The sequence below is a fragment of the Accipiter gentilis genome, chromosome 19 (assembly GCF_929443795.1).
Source record: "Accipiter gentilis chromosome 19, bAccGen1.1, whole genome shotgun sequence".
NCBI lineage: Eukaryota > Metazoa > Chordata > Aves > Accipitriformes > Accipitridae > Astur > Astur gentilis.
The window spans coordinates 23974750-23991637 of NC_064898.1; the positions used below are offsets into that span (position 1 = coordinate 23974750).

Consider the following 16888-nt stretch of genomic DNA (forward strand, 5'->3'; position numbering starts at 1 on the left):
TCCTTTTAAAAGTCAAAATGAAAATAAATTGATGTATCCAAAGCTGCTGTCCAAATCAAAGACCTCCACTTGATTTCTTTTTCAGCCATGCTTACAGTGACATCAGTAGAAGTTTTAATTGCTGCCAAAAAGCTCTGCTAAAAGAGAAATCTGGGAAATACCCTAGTTATATCATTAGAAGACCCCTGAAGTTAGTGCTTCGTATAGATCTTGGGGAATCTGTAGGCTTTAGAGGAGAATATCTTGTCCTGACTAAAAAACCACGTCAGAACAACATCTTTATTGCAGGAGTAACACTTCCCAGCCTTAAAATGCATCTCCCTCCCCATTAGGTGACTATGCAACTAATTCTGGACTAGCAGTGTTGTATGGCTGCTATTCTAAACCAGAATGTATGTGATTGAAATTTATTAAAAAATGGCTTGAAATGTATTTGAAAGTCTTCTTGATCACAGTGAAATAGGCTGGAATGTGTTAGAATATCCTTACAGCTGATCTGAATGAATCATTACCAACATCTTGCCAATTCCCAGTAACAGTCATTCCTTCTCATCTGGTGCTGTGCTCCAGCCCAGCATTTACCTGTGTTTAAGCCCATCTCTGTTTAGCAAAGCACTTAATCACATGCTTATATTTAAGCATGCAATTAACTGTGATTGAAGTCAGAGAAATGTGTGTTCTTAAGTGTTTTCATGAGTCAGGGTACGTTGCTGTCAAAAATACAAGCAGATTCAGCAAGGCCTGAAATGAAATAGTTCATTTTGATATCCAAATAAATTAGGAATAGTTGCTACGGCAACTAAAAAGTTCAAGGTAATGTGTGGAAAGAGCAAAGTAATTGACAGCCCAATTAAGAATTCAGACCTGAAGTTAATTTTAAGGAGACAGATATTCTGATTAAAACCTAAGTTCTGATTAGAAGCTGAAATTGCTTTCTTATTGTGCTTTCTTTATGAAGTATCCAGTCCATATGGCCTGATCTTACTGTAGGCTAAAACTGATGAAACACGATGGATATCAGGGACAGAATTCAGCCTAGTGAAGAGAGCCTTTCTCTGGACTTCTGTATCAGGATAAATGTCAACCGCTGGCAACATGATATAACAGCTCCTAGGATATCAGCTTCTCGGACATACAACTGTCCACCAAGAGGAAACAAACTTTGTAATTGTGTGTGCAAACAATTAGTTCTGTGAAATTGTCTTTTGCAATCACAGAAGCATTTTTGTTCGCATGAGCAAGCGCTGCTCTCTGTACAGGCAGAATACATACTGTGCTCATTTTCTCCAGGCTCTCTCTTGCATAGCAACATCTATCATATTAAATTCTCACCTTCCCTGATCACTCCGATGTACCATCTTTATTAATGAACAATCAGGGTGCATATCAAATACTTTAGGTTTTCATGTGAATTTCTAAGAATCCATAAAACATGTCAGTAGTAATCAGAAAAATATATCCTTCATTTGAACCAAAACATGTGATGTCTTTAGCTATTTTTTACTAGAATTCTGAATCTTTTCATCTTACAATAATGGAATAAGAAACTTTGCATGAAGACATGGGAACTGTTTCCTTTAATCCTGACAGTGTGCAAAGTAATTTTTAGTATGCCAAATAAATATTAACAATCCAGTTGATAAAGTAATCCCCTTCAGAATCAAGCTAGTTGATTTTCATTGTACAATTGTACTCTATCAGCACGAAATTATTCGGAAAGTATGTCCGTTTACCTAAGCTGCTTCTGATTATTTCTATTAATATACACTTTGACTAAAAAAGGATAAAAAGTCAGCAGATTTTCCCCCTGTATTTTTTTGATTGCGATGAACAAAGAAAGATAAATGCAGATCTTATAAAATTACCAGTAGCTTTTATTCTATGAACATGTATACAGCCCTTGCTTGCTAGACTGTGCTTGTATGCATAAAACTTCTGCCAAAAGATAGCACAGAAATGAAACATGCCATCAAGTCCCTTTCCAACAGTGTACTTAAGCAGCTGCTAACTTTAATCAGGGGTTAGTATTATTGGGACCAAATGTTCTGCTAAAAAGTTTTACATAATTAAAAACAAAACAACAAAAAGAGAGAGAGAGAGAGAGAAATTCTCCATCCTACAAAGAAACACCTTCAGGGACTTGTTTTGTTAACAGTTAATATGCATGTAAGTTCTATATGGATTTTCAGAGACTGCTAACAATTTGCATCTCTTTTTTCCTGGAGAGTTTATGTTGGGATGGTATATGGAGAAGTTAAAGGAAATATTGTAATTAATGTTATACAATATTAAAGGAAATACTATAATTTGAAACAATAAAATGAAAGGTTGTTCTACCAATCACCTTTTCAACACGGCAAGTAAATTCTAAAAATTCTAAGACTATTTGACTTGAATTCATGATGCATGGGAAAAGATATTTTTGTTTCCTGTTTCCCAAATGTAGGTTCTGGAAGAAAAAAATCTCACAATGTGGTTTTCCTACAAAAGATTGTATGTTCCTGAAAGTTTCCTGCTCCTTTTGTTAGAATTGCTTGATATGTGAAACAGATAGTAGTGTGCTGTAATGGCACGGAAATGAGATAACAAATTTATTTGAATTTCTAAAATTAATAATTAGTCCTTGTTGGTGACATGATGCTCTCCTTACTAAAGCCAAATCTTTACTGCATACTTTCAACTAGAAGTGTCCTTAACTAAAGGCTGTTTGCTAAGCAATTGCCTCCTTCACCGTCTTTATGCACTGCAGGTAAAGCTGTGGCTACTGCTCATAGTAAAGGCTGAAAAGGCAACATTCTGGCATTTTATTTTTCATTCTGCCCCTCATTCCCTGGCCTTCCTTTGGGTCCAGATTTTTTGAAGCGGTCACCAGTTTCGAGAACTGTGTGTGAATTTCTAACCTGGCATTTCTCAGATGTGTTTTCCAGGGATGCCGAGCTCTCTGCTGACTCCCTTGGATATTATGGCATGTACTGATTGCCATCTGGATGCCCAGGCTCTCCAACCTGGTAGTCGCTTTAAGAAGCAGATGCCTCCATTTGCTTGTCTTCTGAAAGAAGATGGATAATCATAACACACTTTACAGATTCTATTGAAACCCAATTAAAACCTCTCATGTTTCTTAGTAGATATTACTCAAGTGCTGGGTATGATTTCCTTCATTTTTCTCAGTCCTTTTTTTTCTTTATCTTTTTTTTTTGACTGTTGAACAAATTTCAAATACTGTTTCCACTGTCAAGAATTAATTTAATAGAGAAACATTTTCCGTGCCCCACTTAGGCATCATTCATGCTGCTGTTCTCCACGCTACCATTCCTTTCTGTGACACATGTCTACCTCACTCTCACTACACTTGTCTTTGCTAATTTAATGATGACTTCTCCATCCGTGAGCTTATACTCATTTAGGATGTAATGTCATATGATGTATTCTTTTCTTCAGAATGTAATTACACACTCTTTGATGTTACAGTTTAAACAAAAGGCCATTTTTCTCCAGGTTCCTCTTCCCATGTTCATGTTTTCAAACAAAACAGTTACTGAAGCCAGGAGTAACCCTGCCAGTTTTCCTCCCATAATCATATGGATTGGCTGGACAAAGTACTCTGAAGACCTAGGACACTAATAGACTGTTTCTCAAGATCAGTGTCAGAGACACCAGTATGATTGCATTACTTTTAGGATCGAAGGCTAATCCAAGATTTTTGTTCCTGTGTTTTGGCAGGAAAGCCCAGTAGTTTCTTTCCAGACGACAGTTTTATAGACTCTGGAGAAATTGATGTTGGCAGACGAGCCACACAGAAGATCCCTCCTGGTATCTTTTGGAGATCTCAGGTGTTCATCGACCACCCTGTGCATCTGAAATTCAATGTGTCTTTAGGAAAGGCTGCTCTGGTTGGCATCTATGGCAGAAAAGGCCTCCCACCTTCACACACACAGGTAATGGGACCTCATTTCAATTAAATAATAGTGGTCTTAAAATGTATATTCCTACGGCTTATTGTTTTATTTCAGCTATTTCTTTCAAGAATTTGGTGCATGCTTGCAAGATGTTAAAGGTCATCTATCCAGAGAAAGATAATCCACTGACAACGGCAAAATTTACACACCTTAACCTGGTGGGCTGTAGGCACAGGCAAAGCAGGCAGTTGCCTAAGGCAGCAAGCTGCCAGAGGAGGAGAAGAGGTTTGAGGGCTGGTGGTCACTGAGGGTATCAGCTGGTTGCTCCTAGCAGCACGAGATATCACCTTCTCCATCCAGTGCCCCTTGCAGCAGCAGCCACACTCAAACTACATCAGAAAGAATAATCTCTTAAGCAGTCTCATGGATCTCAGGTCTGTGTCCCTCTTTCAGCCTCTGCTTTTCCCCTCTCACGATAGAGCAGCAAGACTCCAGTCGCTCACCCTCATGGGAGCAAGATTCACTTTCGTCTTCTGGGCTGAATTGCCTTGAACCAACTCTTGGCTTTTATGCATGTTGACTGTCAGATTAGTCTGAGATTGGTCAGGGCCCAGTAACTGGTGTATAACCAAACAAAATCAAGTTTTTACAGAAAGCCACCGGCTTACTTAGGCAGAAATCTAGATATAGTTAATATTCTGTAGGATTAAAATGACAGCGGTTGCTTTTCTTGACACACCTTGGCAAAAGCCATATCAAGAAATCACCTTCTGGGAAAAGCTCTGAAGAACCATCCCCTTAAATAAGGATTTTGTACATTATTTTCTCTACTTTCCATTTCAGTTTCTAAGCCGCTCTTAACCAGATTGATTAATACATTAGCGCATAACTCTCACTGGCAATGCAAAGCGTCTTTCTCCCACTTGCATCAGCAAGTTATCAAAGTATTAGCAGGTTTATATTAATGTTGTAACTTACCCTTGCCCTCCACTATTAACTGAAAAGCCTAGCAACCAACACAACTATTTCAGATTTATGGAAACACCCTGCCTCTATTTTCTTTTTGAACAAACAAATATGTTTATTATAATCTCTCTGGGTAATATGGTATTTTCTACATATTAACACACCTGCAACTTATTTATGTCAAAGAGGTGTCATAAATCTACACTTTCTCTGCCTACTTTTCTGCAGAATAAAAATATTTCAATAGGATCAGCAGCTCATAAATTCAGTGACACAGTAGTGCTGTTATTGCCAATTTTTAATCAGTCTCTTTTTACATGGAGATTCAAACATTTAAAAATTAAAAATCCTGTATTATTTAATTAAAAACTCAAGTTATGGTCACCTAACACTAATTGTAGATCAGAAGCCAGGGTTGATTTTACTTGTTTATTATCATTTTTGCTATGGAACAGGAGTTATTACATGTATAGTTTCAAGTGTTTAAATAACAAATGTAAAATTTAACACATAAACTTCAAGTCTATTGAATGTAAAGCAAAATCTGTAAATGTAGCAGGGCACTACACCCAACCATAATAATGTTTTAAGCAATTAAGAAGCCCACACCAACTTCACCATTGCTGCTCTATTTTCTTTAACCTCATTTTTGTTGGGATGTTCTGAGTGATTTGTCAGTGTTGGGACATTTCCCATTTAAAACAGCACGGTTGTGTATCAGCTGAAGCCTGAGCTGAGAATGAAATGTTGAATGTGGGATGTGGCACATGTTTGTCAGTTTTATGTGCTGGAGGAGGCAATGCACTTGTTCAGAATCCTTGTAACTGCTGCTTTTTGTGTAGCTACTAATTAAGAGCTGCCAAGTATATAAAAAAATCATCACCTGGACCAAAACATCACCAAAAATGACCAGAGGGACAATTTTATTCAAACAATAAAAAACATAGTACACTAATAGAAACAGATCACAAAACCCACCCTGTTCTGAAGAAATAACTTAATGAAGCTGCAGATATTGAATCAATAGCAATTTATTACTTGTTAATATTTAATTTCATTTTTTAATTATCCCTTTTCCTAGATTTATTCTTTTATAAACCTGCTGTCAGTTAAAACATTATTTTCCTATATATTTTTATATGATGTTTAATCTCACTATAGTTGATTAGTCTTAGGAATCATTAAATAGGTAACCTGCTTTCTGTGTTGAAATTGTAAACTTGTCTCCCGTAGTTAATACATATTACATAAATCTCATCTTTCTTTCGCACAATCCAGAGTATCTACTGCATCCCATAAATCTACCAAATGAGTTTTATATTTCCAGGTTTTGTAAGGAATTTCATAAATAAGACTTTGGCAAAATGTATGCTTAGAGCAGTGATACAGTGTCCCCTAGAAGAATTTAATAAAGGGTCAATTATTTATCCCGAGCCTATCTAGTTGATGGCAGTAGTAAAATTCTAGCTGATAATCATGTTTTCTTCTGTGTTAGGTAATTAGATATTTCTTCTGTTTAGATAATCCACTTTCTCTAGTGTGAGCCTTAACATGGTCTGATCTTTTTCCAGATATTAGAGTTGTTCCCAGGGCTGTAGACCCTTAGCATATATTCCTGAATTTGGTAAAATGTTAAAAATCATATTTATCCATGCTAAACTAACAAACTATTCCAGATTCTCTTTGGGAAACTTTCTGTGCCTGTGGTGATCTGTCTTCTAGTCGAGGTTGCCAATAAACATGGGCACTAATAAATAGGAAAAAAATGCAAGGTCCAAATTTCTGTAGTCTTTGAAATAGATCCTGCAGAAGCCTAAAATAGTTTACTGTTAACTAAAGGCATTTCTTCTCATTCTTCTCAACAAATCATAATAAAAGTTACACAATTTTATTATGGTCTATTAGATTTAACCTTCCTAGATCAAATCATTTTTTAAACTCTTTTTAACCTAGGTCAAATTTTGTTAAATCATAGATTTTAGGGATTGGCCGTCATAGCTTGTGGGAGGCATTTTTCCATTTGTACAATTTGAATTGATTAACATGGTATTTTATCTACAATTTCCTTGCTTGCAATAACTCTAATGGCATATTAAAAATCTCTGACTGTATTAAAATACAATAAAGCACAATCCATTTGTGGTTCAGTAAATATTTACAACTAGTAACTAGTAAGTTTGCAAAGTCATCAACATCTGCAGCAGCATCTTGCAAATTTTTATAAAAATAAATTTTTACTTTGGGCAGGAAGCCCCGAGTAAGCATAACCCAGATTGGACTGTAACAACAGCAGCTCCCCGTACCCGGGTGCCTTGAAATTGTTTTCATCTCACTAAGCTTTAAGCATCTACATCTAGCAGGTCGCAAGAAATGTATGCTTGTAAGGCACAATTCACGGGAAATTTCTTAGTTGTCAACTTTAGGATGAGGCAGATTGCATTCTAGAAGTGTCTCTTGCTTTGACTGCAATCCAGTGGTTCTAGGAAACTAATTCAAGCTGCCACAGAGATGTCAGCACTTGAGGAGATGAAGTTTACCTATGGTGTCTGCAGTTACCTTTTAAAAATCTAGTCAATCTGTTCCATCATGCTCCAAAATGGAAATGGAAATAAGTAGGTTTTTCTCTTACTGGTTTTTACTTCTTTAGTACACCTGCCCAATATGTTCCTCAGTGAAACTCAACTCCATTAAGACATTCCCAGCAACCAGACAGCACCGCGCTGTCCTCTGTCACTGCTCTTCTCAGTCACGGCCACCTTGAGACCTGATGAGGAATCAGCCCAGGCCACAGCTCATCCTCAGAGTGGCTACAAATACCTGGCTCGCAAAGTGTCATTCAAACCAACCTCTCACTAGTATGCTCTTAAAGTCGCTAAATCTTTTTTTTTTTTTTTTTTTTTTTTTAAACCAGAAACTTACACTTTTAATTATGTATTATTAGATTTTAGATTTTTATATTGTATATTTTTATAATTCGTATTTACATTCTATTTTTTCAAAACAGAAACTGTCTCTGACAAAGCTAACTTGGATATACGCCCAAAAGGAATGCCCTTTGCAGGTGTTCCAGCTTTTACATTCTCAAAGGACACTTCAGCACCAAATTTGAGAGATCTGTATCTAGAAATATAGCAAAAAAATTAAAGCAAGGCTCAAAACTTATTTCATATAAATAAATAATTAAAAATACAGAGACAAATTTTGTCATTTCCTGTGCAAGCTATGTCATATATAGCTTATTTCTCAAAATGTTGTTGGAAATAAAAACTTTTAATTTTTTTTAACTTAGCGATGACTGCAGAGGAAAGAACATGTCATCAAGTTCATATCTAGCTGGACTTTGAAGACCATACCAGACAACTTAATAACATAAGAGAAGCAGTCAAATTTCGCTACAGTAAAGTCAAAAGGGTTAGGAAGCCTAAATATTGTAGCCACACTCAGCCAACACTCAGCAACCATTCAGTGCAGCAACATTTACTGATACAAAAATAAGTGGGTTTGTTTCTTTCTGCCTGTTTTCCTTCTTCCTGCCCAAAACAACAAGCTTATTTGACCAACTGGATGAGAAAGGCAAAACCAAGTGAAGTCAGGGAATAGAAAAGCTAAGCTGTGCCTCAACTACTGGATTCTGCTCGCAAGATGTCCTGTTCACCCAAACACACGATAAAACTCAGATTAGATAAGGATCACTTCACATTTGTGATGCCTGCTAGGCTTGTATCTGACTCACCCCATTAATATATTACCTGACAAAATACAATTATTGCAGAAAGTCAGTGGAAAGTTATTTAAATAGGGAACTAAAGGTAGTTGCAATAGTAGTAGCAAAATCAAAGCAGTTGTTCAGTTTAAGTTACCCTGGCAAAAATTAAATACATCCTTTTGAGGAAAACTTCCAAAAGCCACCCCATAAATGGGACTTTTGTATGTTACTTTATTTCTTTTCCATCTTCATCTTCTATGATCTTTTAACCACTTTTGCTATTGCTTTAAGATAAAACCCTTGCTGGCTAAGGAAGATACTTCCGCAAAACCCCTACCAGAATTTACTTACAGATACCTCTTATCTTTTCCTTGGTGACCCATAGCAATTCTGGTAAATGACCTGGTTAGGCCAGATACATTTTTTCTGTCTATTTTCCTTATTAGCCAAGACACAAAGAAGCTAACAAATAAGCTTCTTATCATCATACTTGCAGTGCAATTTAGACGTGGTCCCTGGACCTCATGTTTCCCTGCCTATGTTTCTACAGAATGAGAACACATCAGTAGGGTCAATATGCCCCAAGTCACATTCTAAATAAAGATGATTTCTTGATTCATGTCATTACGGAAAAATAGATTCATATACCAGTTATTTCCAAAATGTTTACGTGCAGGTGGTCCAGGAACATACTTGAGTTACCAGAGAAAATCCTGTTCATGATGCTTCTGTAGATGTACGTTTCTAATACTCAATGCGAAGTATGTCTGTCTCCCTCATAAGAGAAACCCAGAGCAAGAGACAAAGCTTGAGGAAGCCCGAAATACACACAAACATCACTCTTTTTTATGTTTCAGTTTGACTTTGTCGAGCTCCTTGATGGAAGACGTCTACTGACACAGGAGGCGAGAAGCTTAGAAGGACCTCAGCGGCAACACAGAGCTTTTGTGCCCCTGTCCAGCCATGAGACAGGGTTTATCCAGTATTTAGATTCAGGAATATGGCATTTAGCCTTCTACAATGATGGCAAGGAGTCGGAAGTGGTTTCTTTTCTTACTACCGCTATTGGTAAGGATTTCCTGTATTATTCCTAAACTGCTAAATATGCCTTGAGGCCAGGTGTTAATGCACATACTCGAATTGCATGGCAGCTTTGTGTGGTTTCAGAGAGAATACTTATAGGCATCGTATTTAGCAACAGGCTGAATACTGTTAGGCCCTAAATATTTTGTAGGCCTTTTCAGTAACTATATCCGTAATGAGATTCTACCCAGTGCCAAAAATGGATTACAAGCTTGAAATTCCCTGTTTCGTTTTCTTCCTTTAATCTTCTTTTTATTTAGTTTTTTGGGTTGTTGGTTGGGTTTTTTCTCTTTCTGGAGCAGAGGTAGAGGAACGATTGAAGAGCACAAGGCAGCACCATGCAACAGTTTTGTGGGACAGACACTCCTGCCTTTGAGCACTGTCAAAATTACTCAAGCTGGAGTTCAGGCAGAGTACTGGGGCTAAAACTCCAATAAAGAGCACTACAAGGCTTGGCAATAGGAGCCACAATAACAGGAATCTTTGTTTCTCCTTGCTAACGGAAAGAAGCTGAGATTTCTTAAGAAGAACAAATTAACTAAACAGGTCTCAGTTTCTCTGGCAGTAAAGTGCCCTGCCAGTTCAGCACACAAGCACCAATTTGTTGCTGTCCGCGGAGGAAAGGATGCTGCCTGTGGGCTGCCTGACAGCCCAGCACACTGGGTATTCTTCCTTTACCCTGTGAATATCAGAATCTGTTTCTGATTCAATAATATTTAATTTTAAATTTGACTGACCTGCTGAAACAGTTCATATACCCAAATTCATTTGGTTGTAATTTAAAGATTGCTCCATAAAACTAGCACTCAGCTTTCTTCTAGCCACAGTGATTGTTTAATGGACTTTTTTTTCTTTGCTGAAAAAAGCAGACTCATTCCAAAGCTGCCATTAATCCCTCTCCCAGAAGAGACATTGGTGTTGAGTCTCAGCTGTCTGCAATAGTTACCTAAGAGCTATGGGCTGTAATTTGTCTTGGCAGGTTAATTAAAAGTTTAGGTCTTATTAAAGCAAAGTCATTAAGATCCCAATATTCCATTTTAGTGCTAAAGTTTATCTAATGCAGAAGTGGAAACACTGCTATAATACTCTGTGTTAAATTTAAAACCTGGAAATGCACCTGTTCAATCCTGTTCACAGTTAAGCAACACCAGAAATAGTTACATGTTAGCTTATGAAATTGAAGTCTTGCTCTACAGAATGTGGATTACTTTCATTAGTTTCCTTCAGCAGTCTGAGTTTTTACTTACAACGACCACCTTCTGCCCAGAAGAACCTCCAGGTATTCTTCTGAAAGCAACTTCTTTTTCCTTGTCTAAGAATTTCTTCAGTTTAAAATTGCCCATCACAGGAAAATCAGTAAGGCTCTCACAGCAGAAAACACTTTTAAAGCACAGTCACAAGTTGTTCTTGTTTTCAAAGTGATGCTAAGTGTTCTAGCCAGACTTTTCCCTTGGCCTCATTGCACTAACATGGGGGCGGGGGGGGGGGGGGGGGGGGGGAAGACAAAACATTCTTAATTTGCCTTTGAACAGTAGGGGAATGGTGCGGATGAGAAGCATGTCAGACTGTCTTTAAGGCAGGTTGGGTTTTTTTTATACTCTGCTGTACCTTCATGACCACATGATAAGCAGAACAGTCCATGATATACAGTCCATGATATATTCTATGTATCCCCTGTTGACCTTGAATCATTCTGTGTTTCAGTACAAGGAAGTTTTCTTTTGCTATACAAGAGAGAACTTTGCCCCATACGTGGGAATCGCTTTGCCCGCTGGCAGCTGTATATCAACACAAAGCTATAGCGTACAGGCAAAACTGTTTAGGTACAAGCTATGCACTTTGAAACTCACTTGAGATAAGTAAGAATTTTAGGTAGGAAGACGTGGCTTCTTGGCTAGACTTCGGCCAGAATAGTGCAGCATTTTTATAAGTACCATAAAAAAATGTAACAGCCTTAACAAGTTGGTACCTTTCTTCTTAGTCTAGATTTCAACAGCTTGTTTTAAAAAAAAAATCAAGGCAGGTGTTTTGTGTAAATGTACTGTAATGCTTCAGAACCTTTCTAGTGTATTCATGAGGTCTGGCAAGACATGGTTGCTAGATTTTAAGTCTATAAATATTATAGTACTGTAGTGTTATAATTTTTGTCGGTGCCAGAATAAAGAGGATACAGCAACCTGACACAGTGTTTATGAACCAGGGTGTAAAATTGCAGTGCCAAACAAATAAATCAAGTCACGCATGATGAGAGCCTTAGATCTATCTGTGTGGGGTGAGGAACCTGCAGAGGAGTTGTGTTGACTGTCAGAGGCAAGCTGCCATTTAATTTGATTTCTGTGGCAGGAGCACGTAGAAAAATCTCCCTTTATTATTGCACTGACATAGGGCTTACAGTGAGAGTGTGTTTGAAAAGTATAGCTGTGATGCAGGAAGAAGGAGGATCCAGTGATCTAAGGAGAGGACCAGCAGCCTGGAGCTCCCGAATTCTGATTGATGTTCTCATTTTGACCCAGCCTAGCCTCATGCTTCAGCTGCTCACCATGTAAAACTGAGGAGAGTGACATTTCCCCAGAGATGCTGCAAGGGTGATAGAACTGCTGGGAAAATGCATTAAGCATTAATTAATAATCACGGATAATAGTAGAAAGCACAAAATTGATGATGGTGATCATAATGACAAGTTCATAAAGCCAAACTGTGCATTCACTCCTTCAGGCAAACCTCCCCTGCGAGTAAGGACTCACCTGAGTAAAGGACCATAGCTTTTACTTCAGCAATAAAAATGTTGAATGGAAAGGGTCCTGATTTTCCAAGTATAGCTGCTATATTCCAAGAGACTGAACTCTTCAGAGCCAGTAAAATCATTGCAGGCTCTGTATGACAATATCAACTGCAATTACTGTGCAGTGCTTGTCTGGAATGATTTGGCCTCCATTATTCTAGCAAAAACTGGAGGAAAATGGAAAAAAAGCATCTGTATTCCCAGTTTGATAACACACAGTAAATTTCATAAATTGTGAGGCTGTCCATCATACAGTTTTGGAATCCGATATAGCTACAACTAAATCCACTCAGGAACATTAGCACTGATTTTGAGGGCAGGAGATGGCAGTTTAGCCTCTTTTCTAAAAGGATGTGGAATCATCATCACTAAAGAGTTAGGTGGTGTCAAAATGTGTGCCTGTTACATGCCACTGCACGTAAACCCGGGGAGAATACAGCAGCGTAATGCCTGTCAGAGCTTATACTTCTGCATAATACAGGCAAGTCAGGTGGAGGGAAAAAAGATCATTCTGGGAAAGTTTTCAGCTTTTAATAGCTTTTTTATATCCCATTCCTCTGAATTACAATGCAAGACATTATAAAGGAATGGACAATCAAGGTCTCTCCATAATACATTAACCTTTTTGTAAATGACATTGGTGGCACTTTCTGAAATTTCTAATAGAAACACTTCTCTGAAAAGCGCCTTGTGGATTCACCTCTGCCTGATAGTGGTGATTTATTCAGAGCAATCTTGTATAAGTGGAGCAAAATAGTAGGCTGAGGAATCAGCTGGAATCGGCACATCTGAGACAGGTGTTGGCCAAAAATCTGCTCAGTAGAAGCAAGAAACATCTGAGAGCCTGAAAACAGCATCTACAGAGTCAGAGAGAAAGAGTCTTCCAGCAGCTGTTACTGCTGAGCTCAGGCAAGCTTGACTGTGCCGGGCCACTGAGAAATTAAAAGGAAAAGCAAAATCAGCTGTCTGTGAGAGGAGAGCATCTCTGTTTACCAGCATGTCACCCAACAGGAAGCACATGTAGAGCACCCATGATAGGATGCAAGCTCTTATCTCACTTTTATGTTCTGCAAGAGACAACGCTTAAGTTTAAGAAAAGGACCGTTGTTCCTCCTGACCCCTCCGCTAACCGTAAAGAAAACTACTGTAAGTGCTTTCCTCCACCAAAGTGCAAAGCGAGCTGGCGATGTTATTTATAAGGGGCTGCCAGCACATACAGCACTTTGCAATACACATCAAAAGGCAAGCTCCCTTCTGCAATAGCCTAAAATATAACCCACCCCCATGCGGTACACGCTCAAGAAGGATACAAACAGAGCACTTCACAGTAGGACTGAGCTAAGAGAGGAGAGAAGAAATTACAGGGCACAGAGGCAAGCATGGGACTGGGAACCCTCCTTGTGTGAGAGGTGACAAGAATGACACTTCCTTAACTCGGAGTGAAATTGCCTTTGTGTTTAGCTTGTTCTTAGCAAAGGGAAAAGGAAGAGCTTGAGTAACTCAGATGTGCGTCCCTTATTTTGCTGCCTATGTGTAGGCTAACTTCAACTTTATCAACTTCCAGTTCAGAGGGGATGCATAAGTGTGATCCAAAGTCTCCAACCCATTCACAGTATTTACACTTGCTTTGCTAACGTCTGGAAAAGTTTAAATTGGTTTCACATAAATATTGAGGAGTCAGGAGACAGCAGACTAACATGGGGTGTGATCTGTTCTGGCTTACGCTTTCTTTTAGCTCCTTAATGCCTGAGTTACTTGACTTAAACCTCCCCCATGTGTGATTAGATCTTCAGGACTCTGCATGAGGAAAAGTGGGTTTAATGTCCCAGCTACCCTTTTCTGAACTTCTCCTTACACCATATGCAGCAAAAGAGGCTGAAAGTTTAGTAAGTTCTTTGCTGAATCCTGCAGGACCCTTTTTAACTGCGAGTGAGACTCCAGCTGCTCCATGGAAGTGCTCAGTTACTGTAAGTGTTGTTCTCCCCTGTTGCACGAGTACGGTCATCTTAGCCCTCCTGTTTCACAGAGGGACTTCTGAGCAATTCCACCTTGTGGTAACTTTCTACAGATAATTAATTAGTAGCCTGTTCCTTCCTAGACTTGCAACTCTTTTCTTGCTCTGCACAGAAAAAGAAATATAGCGGCATATGAGAGCCATGGCAGGGAGGAAAATCACAACTTCAGTTTTGATGTTATTGATCTCTCTCCTGCAAAATAACAGCAGAGCTTTGCATGTTCCACAAATAGTTTTCTGCCTTCAGCTCTGTGTGTCCCATTACAAGCCTTTGCTTGACAGACACTCTATCAGCTGGTCAATGCTTTTTCTGATTACACTCTCGTTGCCGTCACGCCTTTTTGGACGCTTTGTTTCCTGCTTTCAGTTCTAACCTAGCTTCTCAAAGTGTGGTAAGGCTTGTAGGTCTTAGGTAGTATTTAGAAAAGATACAGTCACTCAATTCAGGTAGGAGGCAAAAAGGGCATTTATGAGTCCCTGCCAGGCTGTGACAGGGTTTTTTTTTTCCCTTGTGAGTTTGGTCTCATGAATGACGTTAGGTTGACAGGTCTGCTTGATGGAAAACTTACACTTATCCACAGCACTGGTTTAGGTAATGCTGCAGCGCTGCAGGGTGTCTTCCACTAAACATCCAGCTGGCCACAGGACTGAAGGTCTTTCAGTGAGAATTGAATTAGTCCATGCAGAAGGATGGCAAGAAAACGGTAGATTGCCATCTCCATCCTAGCCAAATCCTGCCCAGCCTGATACGTAGAGTATCACCTGGGGAGCCAGAACAGTGGGGTGAACGCCCTCTGTCTGAGCTTTCTATGAGCCGCAAGAATTCCCCTCTGAAAGCAGGTGTAGTAGTGTGCTCGGCGAGATTTCACTTTTTCATCCATCCTATGTGTAAATCTGTTTGCTTTATAGGGCTTAATAAAAAGCAAACATAGCCTGAGCCTGGATCTGGAAATGGGAGGGGCGGCTGTGCAGAGATGAAACTTTTAACATTGTTTTGCGCTCTCTGTGCCTAGAGATCTTTTGTTTGCTGTTTTACGTAAAACAGTGATGATGGTTTTAGATGGACAGTGATACGGCCTTTAAAACTTTAGCACCTGGGAGTCAACAATACCTTTATCGGTGCCCCCTTAGTCTTTTCACCGTGTTCCCCAAAACTGGTGAACAGTCTCATTTCCCAGTGAAGTTAGCCGAGGGGATGAGCATGTCCCAGTGTTGGAGTTTATCTCCCTATCTGCCTTTTCGGACAACTCCTAACAGATTAAGCATTGCTCTCAATTGTTCTTAAATCCCCTTCAGCTCCAGTCAGTAATGTTTGTACATGATCCTATGGCACACCACTCCCCAAATGTTACCTGCAGCTTTCTGCCTGCTTCTCCTGGAGCTGCAGCACTTCCAAGAAACCTAAAGTCAGACCAATTGTTTCAAATCTAGATGTTATTTGTGATGACCTTTTTTCTCTCTGCAAGTGTCTGAAACAATTCTTACATAATAACCTTGCTTCCCAAGCCATAATGGCAGGCAAAATTATTATTTCAAGATTTTTCTTTTGAAGACGTAAGGCATCTCTAATAAAGGGGAAATTAGGGACACATCTCAAAGATAATTAAATAATAAGAAGTCTGTAAAGGTCAGATACTTGGCTGTAAAAACTTCCACAGCTGCTCTTTCCATACAGAGTGTATCTCTTCATTGATGCTCTGTGAGTAAAAGCTAGCAGTGGAAAATTACAGTGTGTAAAGCTAGCTTAGCTTTGAAGCAGAGAAGGAATAATTTATTTAATGTTACACTTGAGCTTTTTCTTGTGTTTTTTTTTTTAATTTATTTATTTTGGCTTCTATCCGTACACTCCTCTTTCAATAGATCTTATGATTACAAGTGATAATTTGAGTGGGAAAAATGTACAAGCAGACACATATTTTCATTTATATTGTTGAACAAAAGAAATTAAGCCATGTTTGTAAAGATTGCCTGGATGGCAATAAGTATTCATCTCAGTAGAGGTTAGATGTCTGAATGTCTTCAATGATCCAGATTTTGTCTGGGTTTGATCATGCTTTAAAGTGGTAGAAAAACGAAGGTAGATTTGTCCTTTTGAAAAGCTTTGCCTACATCTGTACTTACATGGGCTGGTAGCCTTGAACTTGCTTGTCAGTGTGCTGTTTGCAGGCAGGCAAGTTCTCTTGATCTGAGAGAGCTTGTACAAAAGGTTTATTGATTGGGGTAATTACTTTAGTTTTAGGGTCAAGAAAAGGTTTATTTAATACTGAAGTTAAAGCCTTTTTCTTTCTTTCTGTTATTTCTGTCCCTTTTTTTTTCAGTTCACTTTTTTTCAGAACAGCAGAATTCTGCCTTAATAACACAACATATAGTGCTATCTGAGGGTTTCTGGAGAAATGTGTAAAACAGTACATATGGTTTTCGTTTTTACACTTTTGTAT

At 38.6% G+C, this 16888-nt stretch overlaps 1 protein-coding gene across 10 annotated transcripts in view; it reads left to right on the forward strand.

Moving 5' to 3' along the window:
* TENM4 (teneurin transmembrane protein 4) overlaps window positions 1-16888 on the forward strand; it is a 352099-nt gene that overhangs the window by 166187 nt on the left and 169024 nt on the right. For all 10 annotated transcript variants that reach the window (XM_049823080.1, XM_049823082.1, XM_049823083.1 and 7 more), the window contains 2 exons: window positions 3724-3938; window positions 9429-9639. In XM_049823080.1, the coding sequence (XP_049679037.1) occupies window positions 3724-3938; window positions 9429-9639 (426 nt within the window). The remainder of the gene's footprint in view (window positions 1-3723; window positions 3939-9428; window positions 9640-16888) is intronic.